This window comes from Ambystoma mexicanum, chromosome 3q (assembly GCF_040938575.1).
Source record: "Ambystoma mexicanum isolate Mex_15411 chromosome 3q, UKY_AmexF1_1, whole genome shotgun sequence".
NCBI lineage: Eukaryota > Metazoa > Chordata > Amphibia > Caudata > Ambystomatidae > Ambystoma > Ambystoma mexicanum.
Genome location: NC_090926.1, coordinates 1024642489 through 1024666351, shown reverse-complemented (window position 1 = coordinate 1024666351; position 23863 = coordinate 1024642489). Strand labels below are relative to the sequence as shown.

The window sequence follows — 23863 nt, the reverse complement described above, 5'->3', positions numbered from 1 at the left end:
CGTTCCTGAATATTATACAGGACGGTAAAGACGCTATGTGTGAATCCCTCCAGACGGGCATTGATTCGGCTGACAGTATCAGCAGAGCAATGGCGGCAAGTACATCAACCAGGAGATTCTCTTGGTTGAGAAAGTCTGGTTTTGCCCCAGATGTGCAAGCCAGGCTCTTGAACATGCCATTCGATGGCTCTTCTTTGTTCGGGAAAAAGGCGGATGACAGTTTAGAAAAACTGCAAACCTCAAAAGCAGCAGCAAAATCCCTAGGAGCTGCAATCCGTCAGACTCCTTTTCGTCCCACAGGAACCTCTGCGAGGGGCAAATCCTTTCGCTTCTACTCCGCATTCGGAAGAGGTAGAGGACGACCGGCTCAAAGGGGACAAAGAAGAACTACCCGAGGTGGACGGGGTAGATATTCAAAAGCCGCAGCAACAGCAGGTGCCTCTTTACCATCGGCATCTGCATCAGCCGCCCCAAAACCACTCTGAGGACTTCCCTCACAGGACACCTGTAGGAGGCAGGTTGACTCAACATCTGACGGTATGGCAGGCTATCGCGTCAGATGCTTGGGCATTGGAAACAGTTGCCCAAGGTTACTGCCTGCCTTTCCTAAGTATACCTCAGAGTCATCCACCGGGGATCAGCTCTCAGAAAGCTCCAAATCCGCTCCTCTTGCAGGAAATTTTGGACCTGCTAGAGAAAGGTGCCATAGAACCGGTACCTGTAGCGGAGAGGAACAAGGGCTGGTACTCCCCTTACTTTCTCATTCCAAAGAAAGACGGAGGACTGAGACCCATCTTGGACTTGCGAGAATTGAACAAATTCCTCAGAAAAGACAAATTCAAGATGGTCTCTCTTTCTCAGATCCTCCAGGCCCTTCAGTTCCAGGACTGGTTGGTATCTCTGGACCTTCAGGACGCTTATTTCCATGTGCCTATCCATCTCAAACAAAGGAAATACCTGAGGTTCGCAATTGGCAACTCTCACTATCAATTTCGAGTGCTGCCATTTGGGCTGACCTCCGCCCCGAGGGTCTTCACCAAGTTAATGTCGGTAGTGGCAGCAAGTCTAAGGAGGGAAGGGATTCACGTCTACCCCTACCTGGACGATTGGTTGATCAGGGCTGTTTCTTCGGAACAAGCTCAGATCCAACTAAATCATGTGTGCCACTCCCTTCACAGACTGGGCTTCTCCCTCAATTTAAAGAAGTCACAAATGATACCATCGCAGAGACTCCAGTTCATAGGAGCGATCCTGGACACTTCCCTGGGAAAAGCCTCGCCACTAGAGGTGAGGGCTCAAGATATTCTACAGATGGTTACCAAGTTTCAACATGCCCAACGCCTCCCAGCCTTCGACTTTTTGAGGTTGCTAGGCCTCATGGCATCCTGCATTTTCCTAGTGCCAGAGGCTCGCCTGAGAATGAGATCCCTCCAGTGGGCACTGAGGACTCAGTGGTCACAATTCTCAGGGAGAATGACAGATCTTCTTCAGGTTCCCGACAGAGTAGCTCGAGACCTTCAGTGGTGGGCTTGTCAGGAGAACATTCTGAAAGGAGAACATTTTTGGCAACCCTGGCCGGAGATAACAGTAGTCACGGATTCCTCACTCACTGGGTGGGGAGCCCACGCCAACAACTTGACCATCAGCGGTCGTTGGTCTCCATCGGAGTCCAGACTACATATCAACCTGTTAGAGCTGAGAGCCATCAGACTTGCGCTGAAGGCGTTCCTGCCAGCTGTACAAGGGAAAAACGTCCTGATAATGACGGACAACACAGTGGCCATGCATTACCTCAACAAAAGAGGAGGCGTAGGATCACTACCCCTGTGCAGAGAGGCGATGCAGCTCTGGTTTTGGGCAATCCAAGAAGGAATCTCTCTATTGGCAGTTCACCTAGCCGGAGAGAAGAACTTGACAGCGGACGCTCTGAGCAGGCAGAGCACAGTCTCCCACGAGTGGGAACTAGCTCAGGAAGTCCTTCAAGAGATCTTTGCCCTTTGGGGAACCCCTCAGGTGGATCTGTTCGCCACCAGCGTCAACAGGAAATGCGATCTGTTCTGCTCAAGGGAATTTCCCCCGAGAGGAGCTCTGGGAGACGCGTTCATAGTGGACTGGGAGTTTCAGCTTCTGTACGCGTTCCCACCGGTCCCTGTCATTCCTCAAATGATCAGGAGGTTGAGAAGATTCCGCAGAACCATGATCCTAATTGCCCCGGATTGGGCCAGGAGAACGTGGTACCCGGACCTTCTAGACTTGTCCATCTGCCCTCAAATTCGACTTCCACTCAGAGAGAACCTACTCTCACAGAAGGGAGGTCAGGTTCTCCATCCAGACATCAAAACCCTCAACCTTCACACTTGGCTTCTGAAAGGTTGAGGTACAAGGATTGGGACCTCCCTGATGATGTTATGGAGGTGTTGCTTTCGGCAAGGAGGCCAGCAACAAAATCTTTATACCGCTGCCGTTGGAATAGATTTTGCAGCTGGTGTAGAGAACAGAATATCGACCCTTTTTCATGTGGTACACCAATGGTTTTGTCCTTCCTTCTATATTTGGCGAATTCAGGCCTTCAAGTTGGCACCATTAAGGGCTATCTCGCAGCGCTATCCATCTTTAAGCGCACTGCGGAGGAACCATCCTATTTCAAATTACCCTTGGTAATACAGTTTCTAAAGGGGTTAAACAATGTTCATCCCCCAAGACCATTCCAAGTTCCCCTATGGGATTTAAACTTAGTACTAACTTTCCTGATGGGCACACCTTTCGAACCACTCCATTCTTGTTCGTTAAGATTCCTTACCCTTAAAACTATTTTATTAATAGCACTTACATCTGCTAGAAGGGTGAGCGAATTACAAGCTCTTTCTTGTAAACCCCCTCACACAATATTTCACAAAGACAAAGTTGTCCTGCAAGTGAAGCCTAATTTCCTCCCAAAGGTGGCTTCGGAATTCCATATCACTCAGAAGATTACCCTACCATCTTTCTATCCTCCTCCTCATCCGGGGAAAGAGGAAGAGAGGTTACACAGGCTAGACCCTAGAAGGGCTTTAAGTTTTTACATCAGTAGACTAACCTGGATAAGACAGGCAGACCAGCTGTTTGTAGGTTACACAAGCTGGGGTTACCAATAACTAAGCAGACCATTTCCAGATGGATCATTCTAGCCATTCTGGAATGTTATAAACTGGCAGGGAAAGAGCCCCCTCAAAACCTTAGGGCTCATTCGACCAGAGGTATTGCAGCTTCATCGGCCCTCAAAAGAGGTGTGCCGGTTAAAGACATCTGTGCGGCCGCTACATGGTCGTCTGTCCATACCTTTACACGATTTTACAACTTGAATTCCTCCTCCAGTCAAGAGACTAGGTTTGGAAGGGCTGTACTGCATTCTATTCATCAATAGAAGACAGCATGAAGTCAGTACTCCCTCCTCCGATAATAGAATACTGCTATGGGAGCCTATCTAAGATGAGGAATACGTCGGAGGACACAATCCCTTCGAAGAACAAGTTACTTCTTACCTTGTAACGTTCTTTCGACGGGATGTTCCTCCGACGTATTCCTCATCGACCCTCCCATCCATCCCCGCAGTTCTACTTCCCTTGTTGTTGCAGCTCACGCTCCTTCAGGGTGATTAGTCTAGTCCAGAAAGAATTATTGTGGGCTACAAAACGGAACTGAGCAACGGACGCTGCGCGCGGCCTTTATAGGCAGGATGACGTCGACGTCGATACGGCGGCTGTCGAGGGACATCGACTCGGAGGACGTCGACGCGCAGCGCCCTCTAGAGAAAAATTTTCCGAGGCCAGCAGAGCTGGAAGGAGATATCTAAGATGAGGAATACGTCGGAGGAACATCCAGTCGAAAGAACGTTACAAGGTAAGAAGTAACTTGTTCTTCTAAATCTGCCTGCCTCTACTCTTCGCCCTTTACAACTTGTCCAGAACAGGAATGCAAGACTTGTCCTTGGCCTCAAGACCAGGTATCGTATCTCGCCAGCCCTGAAATCTTTCCACTGGCTCTCTGTGGCTGCAAGGATCAAATTCAAGACGCTCTGCATCGTTCACAAGGCTTTCCAGGGTCAGGGACCACACTACATCCAACTTTCACTTCCTAAGCATCTCCTTCTCGAGCCCTCTCCTCATCCACCTCCAAGTCTCTGTGGGTCAGTTGCTTCTCCAGGCAGAGAGTGGGGGGTAGATCTCTGTCCTCGGCTGGGGCGTCGCTCTGGAACAGCCTCCCTGCCTCACTCAAACTTGAGCAGTACCACTGAATGTTCCCGGAAGCAACTCAAGACCTTCCTTTTCACTTCTGCTTTCTCTCTCCCTCTCCCCTGCTGATGCTCCTGTCTGCTGCGCAAACGGTTACCTGGCCACCCAGTGAACTTAGGGGACTAGACTCCTGCACAACCAGTTGCCCTTGCCCTCCAACCACTTAGGGACTGTATCTGCAACCCTACAGTCCCCTGACTCCCTGCACTTATGGGCCACCTCCCTGGCAGCATTTACGCGTTCCATTACACTCTTCCCTACCCCCCTTGGAACTTCTCCCCCTTCGCCCCCCCTCTCCCCTCACTGGTGCGGTCTGAAGGACCCAAGGCCTAGTAAGATCATTGTTTTGTCCTCCTTGTGTCTTCCCTTCCTTGTCTTGTTGGGCCTAGAAACACTTGTGTACGGGCGCGTTATAAATGACTTATCATATCATATCGAGTACAATACCCTTTTTAGGCCAGTTCAGCACAATCAGAATCAGATGACAGTTCCTTGTCACGTTCAATTTATGCAGGACGCGCAACACTAAGGGGACAGTTGGAAAGTCATAAAAAGTCTGTCCCTCCCTTAGGAGGTGGAAAGCATCCCCCTGAGAATTATTCACCCCCGTCCCCCCACCTTCTAGGATGCATACAGTATTCACTTCTTGTTTTGTCGGGTGGCAAAGAGTCAACTATTGGCGTTCCCCGTGTGTGAAAAATCAGTTCCAGCACTGCCACATGCAGCTCCCACATGTGAAGGATTTACGACTTTTGGCTTAGTATGTCTGCCCTTTTTCATCATCCTCCATGTGGGAGGCTATCATGAAGATGGAGTGTTATAGGCATCAGCCCCACATCTTGAGGGCCAGCAAGCTGTTTTGATTTAGTAGGCACTATAATACATGTTGCAATCTCCTGTACACTTCCATCTACTGATTATGGGCCTCCCATTTGGGTGAAAGCTGCCACCATGCAATGCGAAGTTTGTAGGATATTAAAATTGGCCAAAGATTCAATTGTTAACACAGAAAGCATTTTTCCATTTTCCTATGTAACCTGAGATGTAACCTAAGCTAGGCTTTTGGGACTGCACCTGTGTGTGTATTTATATTTATAATATTTTTAATTTCTAATATATTTACATTTGAGGGAGCAAACAAGAAAGACGCAGGCAATTCATTTATTCAAATTCCTCACTTGAGGGTTTAAATGTATTGTGCAGAAAAAACCTGAATACCTGTGTATCCGGCCTTTTCTTTTGAACTTACTTATTTCTTTTTCCTCAGGAGGCAGAAATTGCCAAGATAGAGAATGAAACTGCACAGATGGCACTGGAGGTGACCCAAATCACTGCACGTATAAATATGCTGAAGAAGACCCTTGATGACCTGGACAAGGAAATGCAAGATATCAATCAGCTGATCACCCACAGCCAGAATGAGATTTCCAAGAGGGTCCTCGTGATTGAGCGCAAGCAGGCGGCCATCAATCTATTTAGCAAACAGATCGAGGCAGCTGTCGTCCACTTCGGGGTATGTTCCTCAGCCCGGGGTCTTTTGCCTTCATGCTTCAGTACTCGGTTGCATTATAAGTATTGTGGAGTTTTCAGACACATATTTATTATGAACTGTAAGGTCATTGCGACATGCAAGGTGAGGCAGAGGGACAATAGGGCCAAGGTAGGGCCTGCTGTTGACTGATTGTCGAGGGCCACACTGCGATGTGACTGTAATTCAATTCATTGTTGCTGTTCTAGGAGTAGTTCATTACTCTTTATTTGATATCTTAAATTGTTCCCCGGAATCAAACGTATGGCAGCCATGACCAATTAAAGCATTAATAACTCCATGCAAGAAAAGAAAAACGACTAAAAAGATCAACATAAGTTTAAGTTTACACAACAAAAATAATCACTGGTTTAAAACCCTTTGCTTGTCTCAAAGGCCACCAAGCAAAATAACAGCCCTAATGTGCCCGTGAATCCCCCATGCCTTCCACAAAAACAGGATCACAGCAAGGTGAGCTACCAGGAATCTTGGGCAGCAGATGAAGGGCAAACCCTGCCTTTTAGTGGAGATGTCGGTGTTAACCGAAGCATGATTTAACCATTTCCTCTGTCAAATGCATATTCTAATGGCTTCCTTGCATAGATTCTTCATCTTAGAAATGCACTCTTCAGCATCAGTCTGGGTTCTGTAAGGAAGGCATGGTTTCAAAGTAAGACAGACACACGTGATCACAGTTCAAGGGTGTTTATTCAACTGCAAAATAGGGGAGATAAATGCTTAATCTAACCTAACTCTAAGATGGGAGCAAGCTACGACCATCAAATAATAATAATACAGTCCTAGTGTAGTCTAGTCAAATAAAAAGGGCCTATACTAAATAAACCTATTGCCAATCCTTACCGCTATGCTACAAAATAGTGTGGGATAATGTTAAAAAATAAATAGAAGAAGTGTTCACAAAATGATAAGTCAGGATGTTAGGCCGTTGACCTCCCTTTCCCACCTTTTTAGCATGGGACAAGGTGGGTCACTCCAGCACAAACCACTCCTAGGCTTCTCTGGCACAAGGTTACTGTTCTTTTCACCAATATCGGGGCCTTCTGTGCCCAAGTCTCTTTTGTGCAAAGTCTCTTGCCTCAGAAGAGCTGATGTACCAAAAACAACAAATAATGTTCCTTACTCCTTATTCACAGCGGGTGATTTACTCTTCACCCTGGACCCCCTCAGCCAGGCTCCAATCCTTCTTTCACCTTTAGCCTCCCTCAGTCGGGCTCAGACCAACTTCAATTTTCAGGCATCACTCAGTCGGGTTCACATTTGCCACAACAATCTTCTCGGGTGACTTTTACTGTTCACCCCATGTCCCCCTCTTCTGTGCTCAGATTCCCTTTTTTAACCAATTAGTCCCCTTTTTCAGGCTCAGACCAATTTCAATTCTTAGCCAATCGAAGTCTTTCGAATGTGCACAGGATTTAACGTAACCCGCTGCAGGACACTTCAATTCCACAGTTCAATAATTCTTCCCTATTTGGGGGGGGGGCACCAGACAGAGACCTTCGAGTGAGCACCCACGTGGCGCCGGACCACTCTGTATCTGTTACTTAACTGGGTTTTCTTAAAGTTCAATCGTACACAAGTTCTTTGTTCATACAGTGTTGCTGCTTGCAACCTTGACCATAACACAGCGGGCCTGCTATCGCTTTCTCCAGACTCACCGGCTGTGCTGAACTCGTTGCCGTTGCTTTACTGTCAGAGTTGAGGATAGTACCACGGCCTCAATCGCTTCTCCCCGCCTTGGCTATCAATGCGGGAGGGCCCTGTGTACCTTAGACACATGTTACACTGGTCGTCAGCTGCAATCCCTGGTCTTAAGTTTCTTTTCCTTGAGGTTTCTTGAAAGTCGCAGTTCTGTCTGGGAAAGGGCAAGGGCATTTCCCTCCTTGTCATCCTCTCCAATCTCGCCACCTTTCTCCTCGGTTTAAACTGCCAGTTTCTAATTTCTGCTTCCTTGTGCGTTTTGCCTTGCTTAGAGTGTGCCTTCATGCTCCGCCTTTTATCTGTGTGGGAAAGTGTGATGGAAGTCAGGTGTGTGAAATTATCAGTGATTGCCTGCCTTTCCTTCTTGCCACATGTTCCCAACCGTTGCAATACCATTCGGCTCAACAATGTCTGCGGATTATCTTCCTCAGTTGTTCATCCACTCCCCTCAATGTCACTAGCAGTACCTGTGGGGAGCACGGGGCTGGGTTATCTATAGCCTGGCAAGCTCTCTGCCATATTTTCCGTCCCAGGTCCAACATCCCCGTGCATCCCTTCTGCTGTGCTTTTGGCAACCAAATCCATTCTATCAGAAAGAACGGGGCGCATTCTGCCTTTAGTAGTCTAGATTCTGGTGTCGGGTTGTCTGAGAGCCACCTTGCGACATATTGCAGTTGGCTGGCCAAGTAATAAGTCTCAAAGTTTGGCAACCTGATGCCCCCTCTATTGTATGTATTTTGCAGTTTCCACAGTGCTATCCTATGTCTAGTATTGTGCCATATAAATCCCCTACACAGGCTGACAAAGAATCGCTTGGGTATCATGTGTGGTATGTTCCCGAAGAAGTGCAACAACCTAGGCAACACCACCATTTTTAGCAATGCCACTCTCCCCATCATGGTCGGGGGGAGTAGGCCCAAAATGTCATGCTGCGTTCAATATTAGCCACTGCCCTCTCCGTAGTGTGCTTATGTTCATCCTCCGGCCTATGATATATATCGATCCCCAGGATCTAAAGGTCTCTATGTCCCATTGTATTTGGAGTGATGGTAGCTCATCCCGTAGTATTCCTTTATATCTGCCCAGGGGGAACATACATGACTTCTTGGGGTTCACAGTTATTACAGAAAACGATGCATACTTATCCATCACTTCCAATATGTATGCTAGGTTTTCTTCCGGATATCTTGGGCATAACATGTCATCAGCATACATAGAGATCAAATGTAGCCCCCCCCTTCATAGGGATCCGCACTTCCTCATACTGTTGCCTCAAGTATATCACTAAGGGTTTCAAAGCCAGGATAAACGGCATCGGGGACCACGGGCATCCTTGTCTGGTGCCCCTACCAAGTTGCCAGCGCTCAGAGATGATTGCGCCCGTCTTGACCTGAGCGAGTGGCTCACTATATAACAGATGCACTCACCTCAAATATATTGGTCCCATCCCGTAGCTTCTTAGAGCCGCCATCAACCAAGGCCATTTAACAGAGTCAAAGGCCTTCACCGCGTCCAATGATATTATTGCCACCTCTTGTGAGTCCTCTCCCGTTTGTTCAATGATATGATGAAGCCTCCTGAGGTTATCAGATATATTCCTGTACAGGACATACCCGTATGATCAGGGTGTATTAGTTTATTAATAACCGGTCTCAACCTGCTCGCCAGCACTGCAGTTAATATTTTGCTATCTTGGTTCGGCAAGGACAATGGTCTGTACGACCCGCACTCCTCGCTGGGCTTGTTGGGTTTAAGGAGTGGGATTATTGTTTATTGTTTGTTTATTGTTTATTTATTTATTAATGCGCTCCAAGCCCGTGGGCAGTCGGGCGCAGCAAAACAAGTAGATTCGAAACTTAGTTACAGAGGCCTGAACACAGCCTATTACAAAAACAGTGGTAATTTACAGCAAGTGATACTTTACAGCAGGTGATACAGGTGAGGCAGTACATGTAGGATCAGCAGGAGGAAGCGCAGAGGAATGTTGTCTTAACAGGTGTTGCAATCGTTGTTGTGCAGCCATTTGATGGCATTAGATCTAAATCTAGTGTAAGGTAGGGGGCGTCTAAGGTCAAGTGGGAGTGTGTTCCATGCTTGGGCAGCTCTGACTGGGAAGCTAGATCCACCCGCCGTGGTGAGTTTAAATCTAGGGACTTCAAGTAAGTAGGTGTTGGCAGATCTTGTCGATCGGTTAGAGGACCTCCATAGGATTCTTTCAGCTAGGTATGGGGGTGCTTGGTTGTTAAGGCATTTGGCTGTGAGAGAGATGGTTTTGAGGAAGATTCTGTCCTTGATCTTGAGCCAGTGTGCCTCGGTCCGATGTTTGGAAATGTGCTCTCTACGTGGGATATTCAGGGCTGCTCTAAGAGCATTATTCTGTAATCTTTGTAGTTTGTCTGTGACCGCCTTGTTTGCACCTGAATATAGGGCGTTGCAATAGTCCAGTCTGGACATGACAAGAGCATTGGCCAAGGTGAGGCAGCTGGCCCTTGACAGGAAGGGTCTGGCAGCACGGATAAGTTTACACGTGTAAGTGGTTGTGGAGGCTAGGGAGTTCACTTGCTTTTTGAGGGAGAGAGCTGAATCGAGGTAAAAACCTAGAGTTTTAACCTCGCGCATAACCTTAATAGTATTATTGTCGATGTTGAATGAGGCATAGTCCGGGGTGAGTTTAGAAAGGTTATGGTCTGAGCCGAGGAGCAATATTTCAGTTTTATCGTCGTTCAGGCAGAGGCCATGGGTGGCCATCCATGCCTGAATGAGGATGTAGATTTTATTCACCAAAGCCAGGTCCGCTCCATAGTTGCCCGAAAGGGGTATGAGGATCTGGGTGTCATCTGCGTAATTTGTATAGGTAACACCCAGTCTGTCCAACTTGTCAAACAGTGGCTTGGTGAAGATATTGTACATGGTGGGTGAGACACAAGAGCCCTGAGGGACTCCACATGTAATTTGGATGGGGTCGGCACAGGTGGATGTGGAAAACACTCTCATGGTGCGGTTGGCTAGAAAGGATTGTACCCATGCTATAGCTTCTCCTGTGAAGTTGGCAGCGAGCTTGAGGTGGTTGCATAAGACTGCATGATCCACCAGATCAAAAGCTGCTGACAGGTCCAGTAGGAGCAGCAGCGCTGTTTTACCACTATCCTTAAATTCATCCATTTTAGTTTTAAGATCTATTAAGGCTGTTTCGGTGCCATGGAGGGGGCGGAAGCCCGATTGGCGTGAGCCAAGTAGATGGTTGAATTCTAAGTAATCTTGAATTTGGAGATAGGCCACTCTATCGATGATTTTTAGTAGAAAGGGTACAGTGGTGATAGGCCTATAGTTAGTCGGGATGGAAGGGTCAAGGGTTTGTTTTTTAAGAAGGGGGAGGACCCACGATTCTTTTAGGTTGGCTGGCACTGTGTTGGATTTGAAGGAGGAGTTAATGAGCTTCGAGATAAATGGGGCTAAATCTCTAGCTGCGTCCTTTATTATTTGGGCAGGGCAACTGTCACCCTTGCAATTGGAAGGCTTCAGTGAGAGTATAACCTTCTCAGTGTCGATGATAGAGATAGGTTTAAAGCTAAAAGGGGGGATAGTATTGGGTTCAGTCACTAGTGGTACTTGTTGAACAGTGGGAGAGAGGGTGTCCTTTTTATTAGTTATTTTAAGTTGGAGGGTGGCAATTTTATTTGATAGGGCATTCTGGATATTCGTGCACCATATCTTGTCTTTGGGAATTGTATCAGTAGGTTGGATGGGAGATTCCATTTCCCTGAGGATGGCAAAGAGTTCCTTAGTATTAGATTTGGCATTGGTAATTCTGTTATTGAATACATTTTTTTTAGTGTTGATAATTTCAGACTTGTAAAGTTTAGTAAATTGGGTTAAGTTAGCCTTGTTGTCGTCGGTGGGCGAGTTACGCCAGATAGTTTGGAGTTTTCGTTTCTGATTTCTCAGGTCTTTAAGCTGGGGGGTGAACCAAGCATTAAGGTGGGCTTCTTGTTTAGCTTTACGTAGTTTTGGGGGTGCAATCGTGTCTAGAGCATGAGACATGGCTTTATTAAAGGTGTCTACTAAGGTGTCTGGGTCAGTGTTGTCTTTCAGGCCATTGATAGTGGGGAGGAGAAGGGGGATAAGTTTTTCTGTGGTAATGTCTTTTTTACTTCTAGTGGGAAGTGGTGGTATCATTTTGATAATTTTAGGGCTGAGCAGGTCAAGTGTGGCAGTGAAGTTTATTAGGTGGTGGTCGGTCCATAGTTGAGGGGTGATGTCAGTAATGACTATGTTGCAGTTAAGTTCAGATACCCAGTCAAGGGTCCGTCCTTTAGTATGTGTGGGGGAGAGGACTTTTTGTGTAAGGCCGTGGTCATTTAGAATAGCTGTTATGGCGAGGGCATTTTTGTTGTCTGGCTCATTAAAGCCGATGTTGAAGTCGCCCAGCATCAGCATTTGCGAACGATTTTGGTTATTGTTTGCTATGAGGGTAGTGAGATCGTCTTCAAAGGTTCCCATGGGGCCAGGGGGCCTATAGATCAGGTGAATGGATAGCGTACGGTTATTGGAAAGTTGCACTTTAGCTGATAGTACTTCACAGGAAGTACATGGGGGAGAGGTGGTGAGTCTGATGGGCAGAGTAGTTTTGGTAATGATGGCTAAGCCACCGCCTTTAGCGTTAGGTCTGTCTACTCTATGGATCTGGTAATTCTCAGGTATGGCTAGCATCAGGGAGGGTCCTGCTGCCTCGTGGAGCCATGTTTCTGTTACGGCAAGGAGGTCAATGCTACTAGTGTTTAGTATGTCAGCGATCTCAGTTGCATGGGCTACCATGGATCTTGCATTAATCAAGGATCCTGTAAGAGGTAAGGTGTTCTTAGTGGTGGGATAGCTTACCGGTTTATCAGTGAGCTTGTTATGACTCAAGTGTTTTTTTTTTGTGTGATACCGCGTGGGGTTTGGGGTCGGAACTAAAGGTATTGTAGTTTGAGTTTGCTTGTCCAAGTGCGTCTGTGTGGTTAAGGGTCTGGCAGTATAGTTGGTGCTGTTTCTTTTAGGTTCGTATATGCAAGGTAGTCTTGCCCTAAGTCTTAAGTTTCTGTCTGAGGGGGGGCTAGTGCTGTAGGTAGCAAAGGCCATGGTTATAGTTATGAAGGTCAGGGAGGTCAGGTTACTACGCATGGTAGTTAGTATGGTTAGCTGGTACCGTTAATAACTTCCCTTACTTTGCTAGGATGTCTAGCTAGAGTAGGACAGTGTAGATAGCAGGTGGCTAGTTGTTAGTCAGGTTTACCAAGTAAAATAGAGCATGATATTTAAGAATCACAATGTGGCATAAGAATGCATAGTCCGTAAGCGACCGTAGGGTACAACACAATAGCAATGGTCCATTAACGACCATAGGGCACAACACAATAGCAATGGTCCATTAGCGACCATAGGGCACAACACAGTAGCAATGGTCCATTAACGACCATAAGGCACAACACAATAGCAATGGTCCATTAACGACCATAGGGCACAACACAGTAGCAATGGTCCATTAACGACCATAGGGCACAACACAGTAGCAATGGTCCATTAACGACCATAGGGCACAACACAGTAGCAATGGTCCATTAACGACCATAGGGCACAACACAGTAGCAATGGTCCATTAACGACCATAGGGAATGACAGGGCAGGGTAGCATAATTAGGAACCAACTGAGAGCAATGGGTCCGGGTGGTAGTTCAGAGTTTAGCAGATGCTAGATTTGAAGATCAGTCAGGTTATAGTGCTGAATATGGAGGTGCACCATGATGATTGTTTGCTGTGTGAATAGAAATTAGCAGCACATATGTACTCACGGGTTTTGTTGGGCGATTGCAGAATGTGAGCTACTTCTCTGAGTTAGCAAGAAGCTCCAGACTGCCGGGCTAGTGGCACAAGTGGCTACAGGAGGCAAACAGGGCCTTTCTCCTGGCCTTCCTCCGACGGCTTCCGCCTGCCGGCGGTGCTTGCTGGGGCAAAAGCGGGCTGGTCGCTTAGCAACCTGGTCGAGCCTCGATATGGGCCCGATTCGCGCCGGCCATTTTGGAATGGGCCGCGCTTTGGAAATGATCGAAGAACAGCTGATTCTTCCGACGATCAGCTGTGCAGGCAGCAGAATCTCCTGGTGTTGGGAGGGGGGGCTCCAGCCCACTCCTCCTCACGGGTGCTGGTGATGCCTGATGTTGGGAGGGGGGGCTCCATCTCCCTCAGAGATTCTGGCAACACTCCTCTTTCTAGTGCTTCATTCAACATTACCAGCATTGGTGGGAGCAGTTCCGCCCTGTATGTTTTATAAAATTTGCTAGGGAGTCCGTCTGCTCCCGGGGCCTTACTAGTGGGTAAGAGCTTGATCACCGCCTCTAGTTCTTCTAGGGTGATCAGGGACTCCAAGTCCTCCCTTTCCTGTGTCCCCAGTTTGGGAAGGCCAATATCTTCCAATGTGTCTAATATATCCTCGTCTGTCTCCCCTCCCGTGTCAGCGTACAGTTGCTGATAGAAACCATCGTTCACTTCTTTTTGGGTGTCTAGTGTATGCCCATTTTTGTCTCTAATTGCCCTGATCGGTTGCCTAGGCATCTCACCTTTGTACAACCAGGCTAGCAGCCTGCCTGGCTTGTCACCCCCGCATGCTGTCTTTCTATGTACTTTCTGTAATTTGTTACACAACCTTCCTCATAGTCCTTCACAATCTTCTTTTAATCTGCCAATACTTTTAATCTCTTCCGTGGAGTGTTCCCCATTGAGCACGATTCCCTCGAGTTTCTCCTCCACTGCATGTAGCTCTCTAGTGATCTTATCCTGTAGGCCTTTGGATTTGGATATTGCTGCAACCCTCACAACACCTTAAATGCCTCCCATAGTGTGCCTGCTGATTCCACACTACCCATATTCAGTTCAAAGTATTCCATTATCTCTTTTCTCATGTCTTCCCTGAACCTTATATCTTTCAAGTCCTCTGCCCTCAGTTTCCATGTCGGTATCCGTGCTCTGGGTGGTGAGTACTGCCACTCCATGATCAATGGCGAATGGTCCGATAAGACTCTCGCCTTATCCTCTGAACCCATTAACTCTCTTGTCAAGCCAGCTGTAGCAAATACGTAGTCAAGCCGTGTGTGTAGGTTCTGTGGTGCTGCGTAGTGCGAGTATTCTCTGTCCCTCGGGTGCTGCATCCTCCATATATCCGCTAGACCAAAATCCCTCAGTAGGACTCCTAGGGCTTGACCATCTTACCATCTGATCTATCCATGTTGGGATCTAGTGTACAGTTAAAGTCTCCTCCCCATATGACCTCTCCTCCCATATAAGGGCCAATCTTACTATACAGGGTCTTGAAGTACCCCACCGTATCTTGGTTAGGGGCATATGTATTGATGATACACACCTCTTTATTTTCTACCAGACCTTTAACCAGTACCATCCTCCCATCAGGCTCTATAGTGGTCTGTAACTGCTTCAAGGGGACATGTGGTGCTATCCATGTGATAACCCCTCTGGCAAACGCTGAGTACGTCGCTCCTATAGTAATGCCTCTCCACTTCCTCCCTACCGTCTTAAGTTTCTCCTTCGTGAGGTGGGTTTCTGTCAGGATTCCATGGTATATTTCTAGAGTTTCAAGGGTCCAAAACTTTAAAAGACACACTGTTACAATTCCAAGATAATTCTCATAGACATCAATTAATTACACATTTTAATTAAAAATCATCATTTAGCAATAAGACCTTTGGAGGTAATTCTATTTAGAAGTGTGATGTTTGGGTTATGTTTTTTATTATAAAAAAATTGTACAAAAATTCCTTAATGAGATTTCAGGAATCACTTCCTTCCCCAAAGCAAGATGGAGGGTTAGTCCTGCAGCAGTGATTCGAGTAAACAATTGATGAGGTAGTTTGGAATGTTGATCAGAGTTCTAAACTGCCTTTCATTTTAGTAGCCATAGTGGCAGGTTGCAGTTTCCTTAGCTCCAGTGACTTATTTTTAAGTATATTTAATCCTTAGTAATCCTTTAAGAAGATTTTAGAAATTAATGGACAATTTTAATGAAGCTATTCGGGAATCTGTGAATTACTGAACAGATGAAGCAAGCTAAGTCATTTACACTACAAAGTTTTACATCGAGAAATTTATATTCGAAGTTATTGCTATAAAAGATAAAGACTGTGTGATATCTACGTTAACCTTTATTGATTTTTGGTTTTAAGAAAATTGTTCTGAGTTTGTTTTTGAATTTCCATTGTTGCGCATATTTTTGAATCGAAGTTTACTTGCGCGCGTGTAATATTACTAACAATGCGCGCGTAATTCTTCTTTAGCGGTTCGCTTGTTAGTTTGTTTATTTTGATATTCGCTCGTTTTCAGTTCTACCGCGAGCGTTTATTTTTTGTTTAGTAATACGCAGTGCATGGTTTAGAAGTTAGAGTAAGGAACCCTGCATACGTCTCTATGCGCGTTATTACGTCGTGACGCTTTTCCTGGAAGCGATCGTTCCTTCAGGACAACTGTGTACGTGAAGCGTTGTGTCGTCTGAATCCTTCTGGAAACAAACTGTTCACGGTAATCTTTTCACTTGAGTCGATCTGTTAAGGAGTCTACAATTTTTCATCAGATGGACATTTCGAGTGTTACTAACTCAACTTATGCAATAAACTCTTTTCAGAATCAATAAATACTAGGATTAGTATTTATGGAGAAGTTATTTTTTATGTAAAATATTTTTTGTATAAATAAGGTTGAATTCTCATAAGTCAGCTAAATACAAATCAAGACATTTCCTAAGAAATCCTTCCACAGTAAAAGAATGCAGAGACTTTGATTACCTAATTCAATACTACAAACTGAATAAGCCTATAGGCATCAGAGCATAGGCTACAGGTATTTAAAGAGAAGGGTGGTATTATAGTAATAATATTAGTAATGTGGATTTATAATTAATATATATATATATATATATATATATATATATATATATATATATATATATATATATATATATTGTCTCTTAGATTTCACAGACACTGAGACCTGAAGCGTCTACCAACTCCAGAGAACTCCAGTGCCAGCCAGTGAAGATCTGTCTTTTGTTGTTTTATCCTCCATTCCCCTTTCCCCTTGGGTTTGCCAGCTAGGTAGTTTTATCTTGTAGGACTGTTTGGCGGGCATACTTGGGGGGGTCTGGTGGGCCAGCATCACTCCTGAAGGAAGATTCAAGACTGGACCTGACAGTTTCCTGTAGTAGGGCAATATCAACTCTCTGCCGTCTCAAGTTCATCATTATTTTATTGTGCTTCAAATAGCTATTGAGCCCCCTGATGTTCCAGGTGACTATCTTCAGGCCTCCCATCCTATCCTGTTCCTCCCACCACCCCCCTTGTCCTCCGTTTCATGTGTAATGGCGTATGTGTGTAAGCTGGTTTCGTTAACAACCCATCCAACTTCCCACCCCTCTTGCCTCCCCCAACCCTACCCAACCCAAATGGTGACCTCCCCCTGTGCCCCTTCCAACCTCCCAAAACTGTTGCCCAGATCCATCCCTGGATTTCAGGATACCCCTCATCTAGCCCTTTTTTCGTATACCGATACTCTGTACTCAGAAGGGGGATACCGCCCTAAAAGTATCCCGACTAAACTAACTCAACTAAACTAACTCAACTAAACTACCTATCCTCAGTGTCGCTCCTGTGATATAATCCAGTGCAACTATCAATTCTTGAGTAAGAGTCCACAAACATTTGTTGTGCCCAGCCCATACCAGTGTACCCCCATTATCCTGATTTATATGGCAATATTTCCGACGACCCTCCTACACCTGTCTTATTATTAGAATGATGCTCAGCATCAACCCAACAGTCTGTCATGATGCCCGCTCCCGGGGAGCCGGTTCAAGCCCTGCGTCCCCGAAAGCGGACATCCAGTCCCCAAGGAAGGAACCAGCAACCCCATATAGGGGCCCTTTGGACAGTGTCCTGGCGCCTATGGCGCCAGGCTCATAAAAGACATCAGTCCTGGCGCCATAGGCGCCAGGCTCATTATGGGAGTGCTTGGGTGCACTTACCTGATGCAGACCATGCTGCAGGATCCCGGCCTCCTTGAGGCCTGAAAGGAACTACTTTACCTGTGGGACTAATTTACCATCCGGGCGTGGTCGGGGAAGGATACATACCTGATTGGAGGAAGGATACATACCTGGAACTTCTTCCAAGGCTATTTAAACCCCACCCGAACAGCCACACGTGCTTCGCGTTGTTCTGCATCTAGCAGCTGGACGCTCACTGTGTCTGCTCCTGCATCCTGTCATGATCTCTGCTTCCAAAAGGTCAGGGTTTTCCCAACTCCCTTGGAAGCAGATCCATAACCCAGGTTCCGAGTGCCAACCAGTCCCAATTGGGACCTTTTGGACCCAGTCCTGGCGCTAGTGGCACCAGGCTCATAAATATGCCCAGTCCCAGCGCTGGAAACGCCGGGCTCATAATGCTTGGGTGGACTTACCTGCAGCAGACCATGCTGCTTACTTGCCTGCCAGTTGAGCCTCTGATCCTCTTCTGTTTGGAACTACTTTTCCTGTTGGGTGGGGCAGGAGCCACTCCCTAGATTCAGAACACTGGAACTCTTCTGGAAAGCAGGAACTCTTTTCTTACCTAGGCGTGGCTGTGGAAGGAGACACCTAAGCACTACAGGAGGCTATTTAAACCACACCCGATGGATGAATCTTGCTTTGCGTTATTCTGCATCCTCTGCAGCAGAACGCTCATCGTGTCTTCTGTATCTGATCCTGGGCCTAAGGAAAAAGGCTTACCATCCTGAATCCAGTCTTCAGCAACACCTATAAAGACAAGAAAGAACAGGTTAGCATTACGGTCTTCAGTGACAGCTCTTCACTTACCTGGTCCATCGGCTGTCACCAACGCCTCGCGCTGCATTCCGGCATCTGAAAGACAAAGGCTTACCTACTCTTCGTGCGCTCCGGAGGTCTTCACACTGCATTCCGGCATCTGAAAGACAAAAGCTTACCAACTCTTTGCACGCTCCGGAGGCCTTCGGCGCTGCATCCCGCATCTGAAAGACAAAACAAGGTGCGTTTAAAGACATTGGGGAACTTTAATACTCACGTGCCATTACTCCTTTCCACATCTAACCCAGTGGGTATTCCGGCACCCTGCAGCCGCTCCGAACTTGTACCTGCAAAATAAAAAGACAGTTAGAGTGCATCGTGAAGCAGGCAACAAGCGCTTACTTACGTGCTTCCAGGCGCTTCTATTCATCACACAGGCTCCATCTTCAACTCACTTCAGCCCGTCATCCGCCATCGCCGGAACCCTGCAAAACAAGAAACATCATTACTAAAGACTTTAAAGACATTAGAATTACTCGAAACTTACCGTTCGTGCAGTAAACGACGGACAGCAGTCCTCTGAAGTCAAGAGGCCTGCTCCCCTTATCCAGTGAAGAAACTGGTTACAGCACCCTGCCCCGAGGCAGATGGAGAGCACGGCGTTCACTTACCTAAGGTGAGAGCGTTAACCTTTGGGGTTCTACAGGAGAAGAGAAAGGGAAGAAGAGAGAGACATTCAATAACCCAGTTCCCTAATCCCATATTTTCTATCTGCAGACATCTTACCCTTCGAGTCAGACATACAGTGCACAGAGGTCCAGCCCAAAGAGCCAGCCGTGTGTTACACATCACCTTTGAAGATACGGTATACGCCCAGTCAAGACCGGCGCCTCTATGGGAATCAGGTGAGCGTTACAGAACGCAAAGACTACCACAAAACTCCCGTCCAGGCGCTATGGAAACCTCGGATACCGACCAGCTAGCCCAGTTACTTGGGGAACTAAGGGCAGAAGTGCATGCAGCCCGTCAGGAAACTAACGCTCTAAGAAGGGAACTGATTATTTCCAAGGAGCGAACAGATGATCTTGCTAGACAATTGCTACAGTCACAAGCCAGACAGACCCCGTTACCCGCATCTGGGGGAAATCTTCCTTCTACATCCTCTATGAATCCAGTGCAGATCAACCTACCTGGGAATGTACCTCTGGCTCCGCCCGAACGATTTTCTGGTGACCCAAAGAGGTTTGCAGTATTTATCAATCAGTGCCGGTTGCATTTCTTATGCCGGCCAGCAGCCTTTCCAACTGATCAAGCTAAAGTAGCTTTCGTGCTTTCGTACCTTAGTGGCAATGCGGCAGACTGGTCGATCCCTCTAGTAAATCAAGATGATCCGGTCCTCCATGATTTTCAAGCTTTTCAGCTCAGTATGGAAAAACTGTTTGCAAGACATTCACAGGGGCAGGCCTTGGACAATGAGCTTCTTTCGTTGCGACAAGGTAATCAAGACCTTTTGGCTTATATTGCGTCTTTCAACAGACTGATAGTGGAAACTCAATGGCCTGAGGACAAAAGGATTACGCTGTTTTATAGAGGTCTACGTGGAGAGCTCAAAGATGTGTTAGCCCAAGTAGTGAATACCCCACAAGATTGTTCAGACTATATAGACTTAGTCGTTCAAATAGATCACAGACTGCAGAACAGGAAGGCCGATCGTTCCAAGTTTGATGCTCGAGTATTTTCCAAACCGCCAACTCCTTCCAAAGGAGTAGACTCCGGGGAACCCATGCAAATAGGGGGTCTGAAAGGTCCTCTAACACAAAAGGAGCGGGAAAGGAGAAAAAAGTTGCAATTATGCCTCTATTGCGGAAACTCAGGGCACTTTCTTCGAGACTGTCCGGTGAAACCTGCCAAGAAAGCAGTAGGAGCTGCAGTTACCAAAGTTACAAACTCTGAGCAGGGAAACGACCTCGCCCGACAAGAATAGAGGTCCTCTTGCCGAGCGTGAAAACCAGTTCCGTGACCTCGCATTTCGTGATACCTATTGTCCTCATTAGCCCTGATAATCCGGATCGATTACATGCAATTGAAGCTTACGTCGACAGCGGTGCCATCGGCAATTATGTGGATCATGAAATGGTTTTGAGGATGAATCTAACTCTTTGTCCCAAGGCTGTAAAGGACGTCATTACTACGGTGGATGGTACGGAGATAGCCTCCGGGCCAGTAACACATACCACTCTAGAGGTGACGCTAGTAAGTCAAGATGGACACCATGAGAAGATCATGTTCGATGTGATCAAGGCCCCTCAGTTTCAGATTATTCTAGGAATACCTTGGTTAGAGAAACACAATCCTCTGATCGATTGGCGAGCAAGAACGGTCCAGTTTCCAGAATGTGTCTCTACTTGTCACCCTCCACCTGGTGTTGCACTGGCAGCAATTTCTTCAGAGACTCCCCAGTTACCTCCCGAATACCTAGAATACCAAGATGTTTTCCGGAAGGATCAGGCTAACTCTCTACCTCCTCATAGGTCTTATGACTGCCAGATAGACCTGATACCTGTATCTACTCCTCCTTGTAGTAGAATTTATGCCCTCACCGAGCCTGAGAACCTTCACCTTCGACAATACCTGGATCAATACCTGGCAAATGGGTTTATTCGTCCTTCCAAGTCCCCTGCTTCTTCAGCTTTGTTCTTCGTTCCAAAAAAGGAAGGAGACCTTAGAACTTGTATAGATTATCGCTCCCTGAACCAGATCACCGTTAAGAATAGATATCCATTACCTTTGATCCCTGAACTCCTGGACCAAGTCAGAAAAGCATGCATATATACAAAGCTGGATCTTAGAGGAGTTTACCACTTGGTACGAGTAAAAGAGGGCGATGAATGGAAGACGGCCTTCCGCACCAAGTATGGGCTATTTGAATATCAGGTCATGCCCTTCGGACTTTGCAATGCCCTGGCCGCCTTTCAATATTTTATGAACGATGTCCTCAGAGAGCTCATAGATGTGTGTGTTGTTGTTTACATTGACGACATCCTCGTTTATTCTTCATCGGAATCTGAACATCGGAAACACGTGAAAATGGTCCTCGAAAGATTGCGTCAACACAAACTTTTCACTAAGTTGGAAAAATGTGTTTTCAACGTGACTGAAGTTGAATTCTTGGGATTCATATTATCACCTGGCGGAGTGCGTATGGATTCAAAGAAGGTCGATGCAGTTCTCAAATGGCCATCACCATCCTCCGTAAAAGGTGTGCAAAGCATGTTAGGCTTCGCTAACTTTTACCGCAGGTTTATCCCCGAATTCTCTCGAATAGTCCAGCCCATCACTGCCTTGTTAAAGAAAAACAAACGTTTTGAATGGTCTACCGAGGCGGAACAAGCTTTCCAGGATTTGAAGACTAAATTTATCTCTGCACCAATCTTAAAACACCCTCGTCCCGAACTCCCCTACATCGTGGAAACTGATGCTTCAAGCCTTGCCATGGGGGCAGTTCTATCACAAAAGGACCCGGTAACCAATCAGTTGCATCCTGTGGCATTTTGGTCCCGCAAATTCTCGCCTCCTGAAATCAATTACACGATTACTGACAAGGAACTTCTGGCTATCAAGTCTGCCTTTAAGGCTTGGCGGCATTATCTGCTGGGGGCCCGACACACCGTTACTGTGATTACGGATCACCGAAACCTGCAATATTTGAAAACCGCAAAAGCCCAATCCTCTAGACAACTCCGTTGGGCATTATTCTTTGCCGAGTTTGACTTCATAATTACCTATCGACCTGGTACAAAGAACGGTAAAGCTGATGCCCTTTCTCGGATGGGAGTGGAAGAGCACTTGATCAACCCTAAACCTGTACCAATCATTCCCGAACAAAGAATTCTGGGTGTAATCGCCACAGAATCCATAGAGGAAGTTAAGGATAAAGCCAGGCAACTTGTAACTCCAGCAGACATACAGAATTGGCACCTGCAGGGAAAGGACTTTGCAGTAAAGGACAACTTATTGTATTTCCAAGAACGATTATACCTACCCAGCACAGATTTACAGAAAAAAGTAATCTCTTGTTATCACGATTCTTTAATGGAAGGACATCCCGGTATGGCCAAGACCTCAGAAAAGATCAAGCGCTACTTCTGGTGGCCGTCTTGGAAAAAAGATATCAGAGACTTTATAATGTCCTGTGGAGTATGCGCCCAAAACAAGAGTCAAAAGGAAAGACCAGCAGGCCTCTTACGCCCTATTGACATCCCACCTCGCCCTTGGCATACGCTTTCTATGGACTTCATCACCGATCTACCTCCATGCTCCGGATACAATACGATTCTAGTAATCGTGGACTTATTCTCCAAGATGGCACATTTCATTCCGCTCAAAGGCTTGCCAACAGCAGCAACTCTGGCCCGAGAATTTCTCGAAAATATCGTCCGACTGCACGGTTTTCCTTCGGTTCTAATTTCGGATCGAGGTAGTCAATTTATTTCTCATTTTTGGCGAAGTTGCTGTCGGTCGGCTCAAATTGATGTGAGACTATCGACCAGTCACCACCCTCAGACCGACGGACAAACCGAGAGGACCAATCAAACTCTGGAACAGTATTTACGCTGCATGCTGCAACAAACTGAAAAAACTTGGAAAGACATCCTTTGGATAGCCGAATATGCCTACAATAACTCTGTCCATTCGGGAACTGGGAAAACCCCGTTTTTTCTTTTGTACGGCAGTCACCCTCGAACCTCGGAGTTGGATCCCCTCCAAGATCTTGAAACACCAGCAGTAGACTACCTGCATTCTACAATCACCCAAGCCTTTAAGGAAGCTGTTTCTCACCTTCAAAGGGCTAAAGAACAATACAAGAAAGGAGCAGATCAACATCGGAAGGAAGCCCCTCAATATCAAATAGGGGATCAAGTCTGGTTATCCACCAAATATCTACCTCTAAAAGGGCCACGCACATTCAACCCAAGATACCTTGGTCCCTATTCCATCACTACCATAGTAAACCCAGTAGCGGTCAAGTTGGACTTGCCCCCGCACATGAAGATACATCCGGTCTTCCACGTCTCTCTATTAAAACCCGTGCAACCTCAAACCCGACTAACTAAATCTCCAAAACCTATCCTAGTTGATGGAGAACTCGAGTTTGAAGTCAAAAGCATTCTGGACTCCAAGATCTCCAAATCTAAACTATTTTACCTAATTGACTGGAAAGGCTACGGCCCCCAAGAGAGATCCTGGGAACCTGCTGAATATGTCCACGCTCCTCGCCTAATCAAAAGATTTCACCGAACATTTCCTGACAAGCCAAAACCCCCAGAGAAGCCCGGTTTGGGAGGGGCCTTGAGGGGGGGTACTGTCATGATCTCTGCTTCCAAAAGGTCAGGGTTTTCCCAACTCCCTTGGAAGCAGATCCATAACCCAGGTTCCGAGTGCCAACCAGTCCCAATTGGGACCTTTTGGACCCAGTCCTGGCGCCAGTGGCACCAGGCTCATAAA

The 23863-nt window shown here is 46.6% G+C and overlaps 1 protein-coding gene across 2 annotated transcripts in view; it reads left to right on the top strand.

Moving 5' to 3' along the window:
• CCDC40 (coiled-coil domain 40 molecular ruler complex subunit) overlaps positions 1-23863 on the top strand; it is a 599189-nt gene that overhangs the window by 283848 nt on the left and 291478 nt on the right. For both annotated transcript variants that reach the window (XM_069655198.1, XM_069655197.1), the window contains one exon: positions 5539-5784. In XM_069655198.1, coding sequence (XP_069511299.1) covers positions 5539-5784 — 246 coding nt within the window. The remainder of the gene's footprint in view (positions 1-5538; positions 5785-23863) is intronic.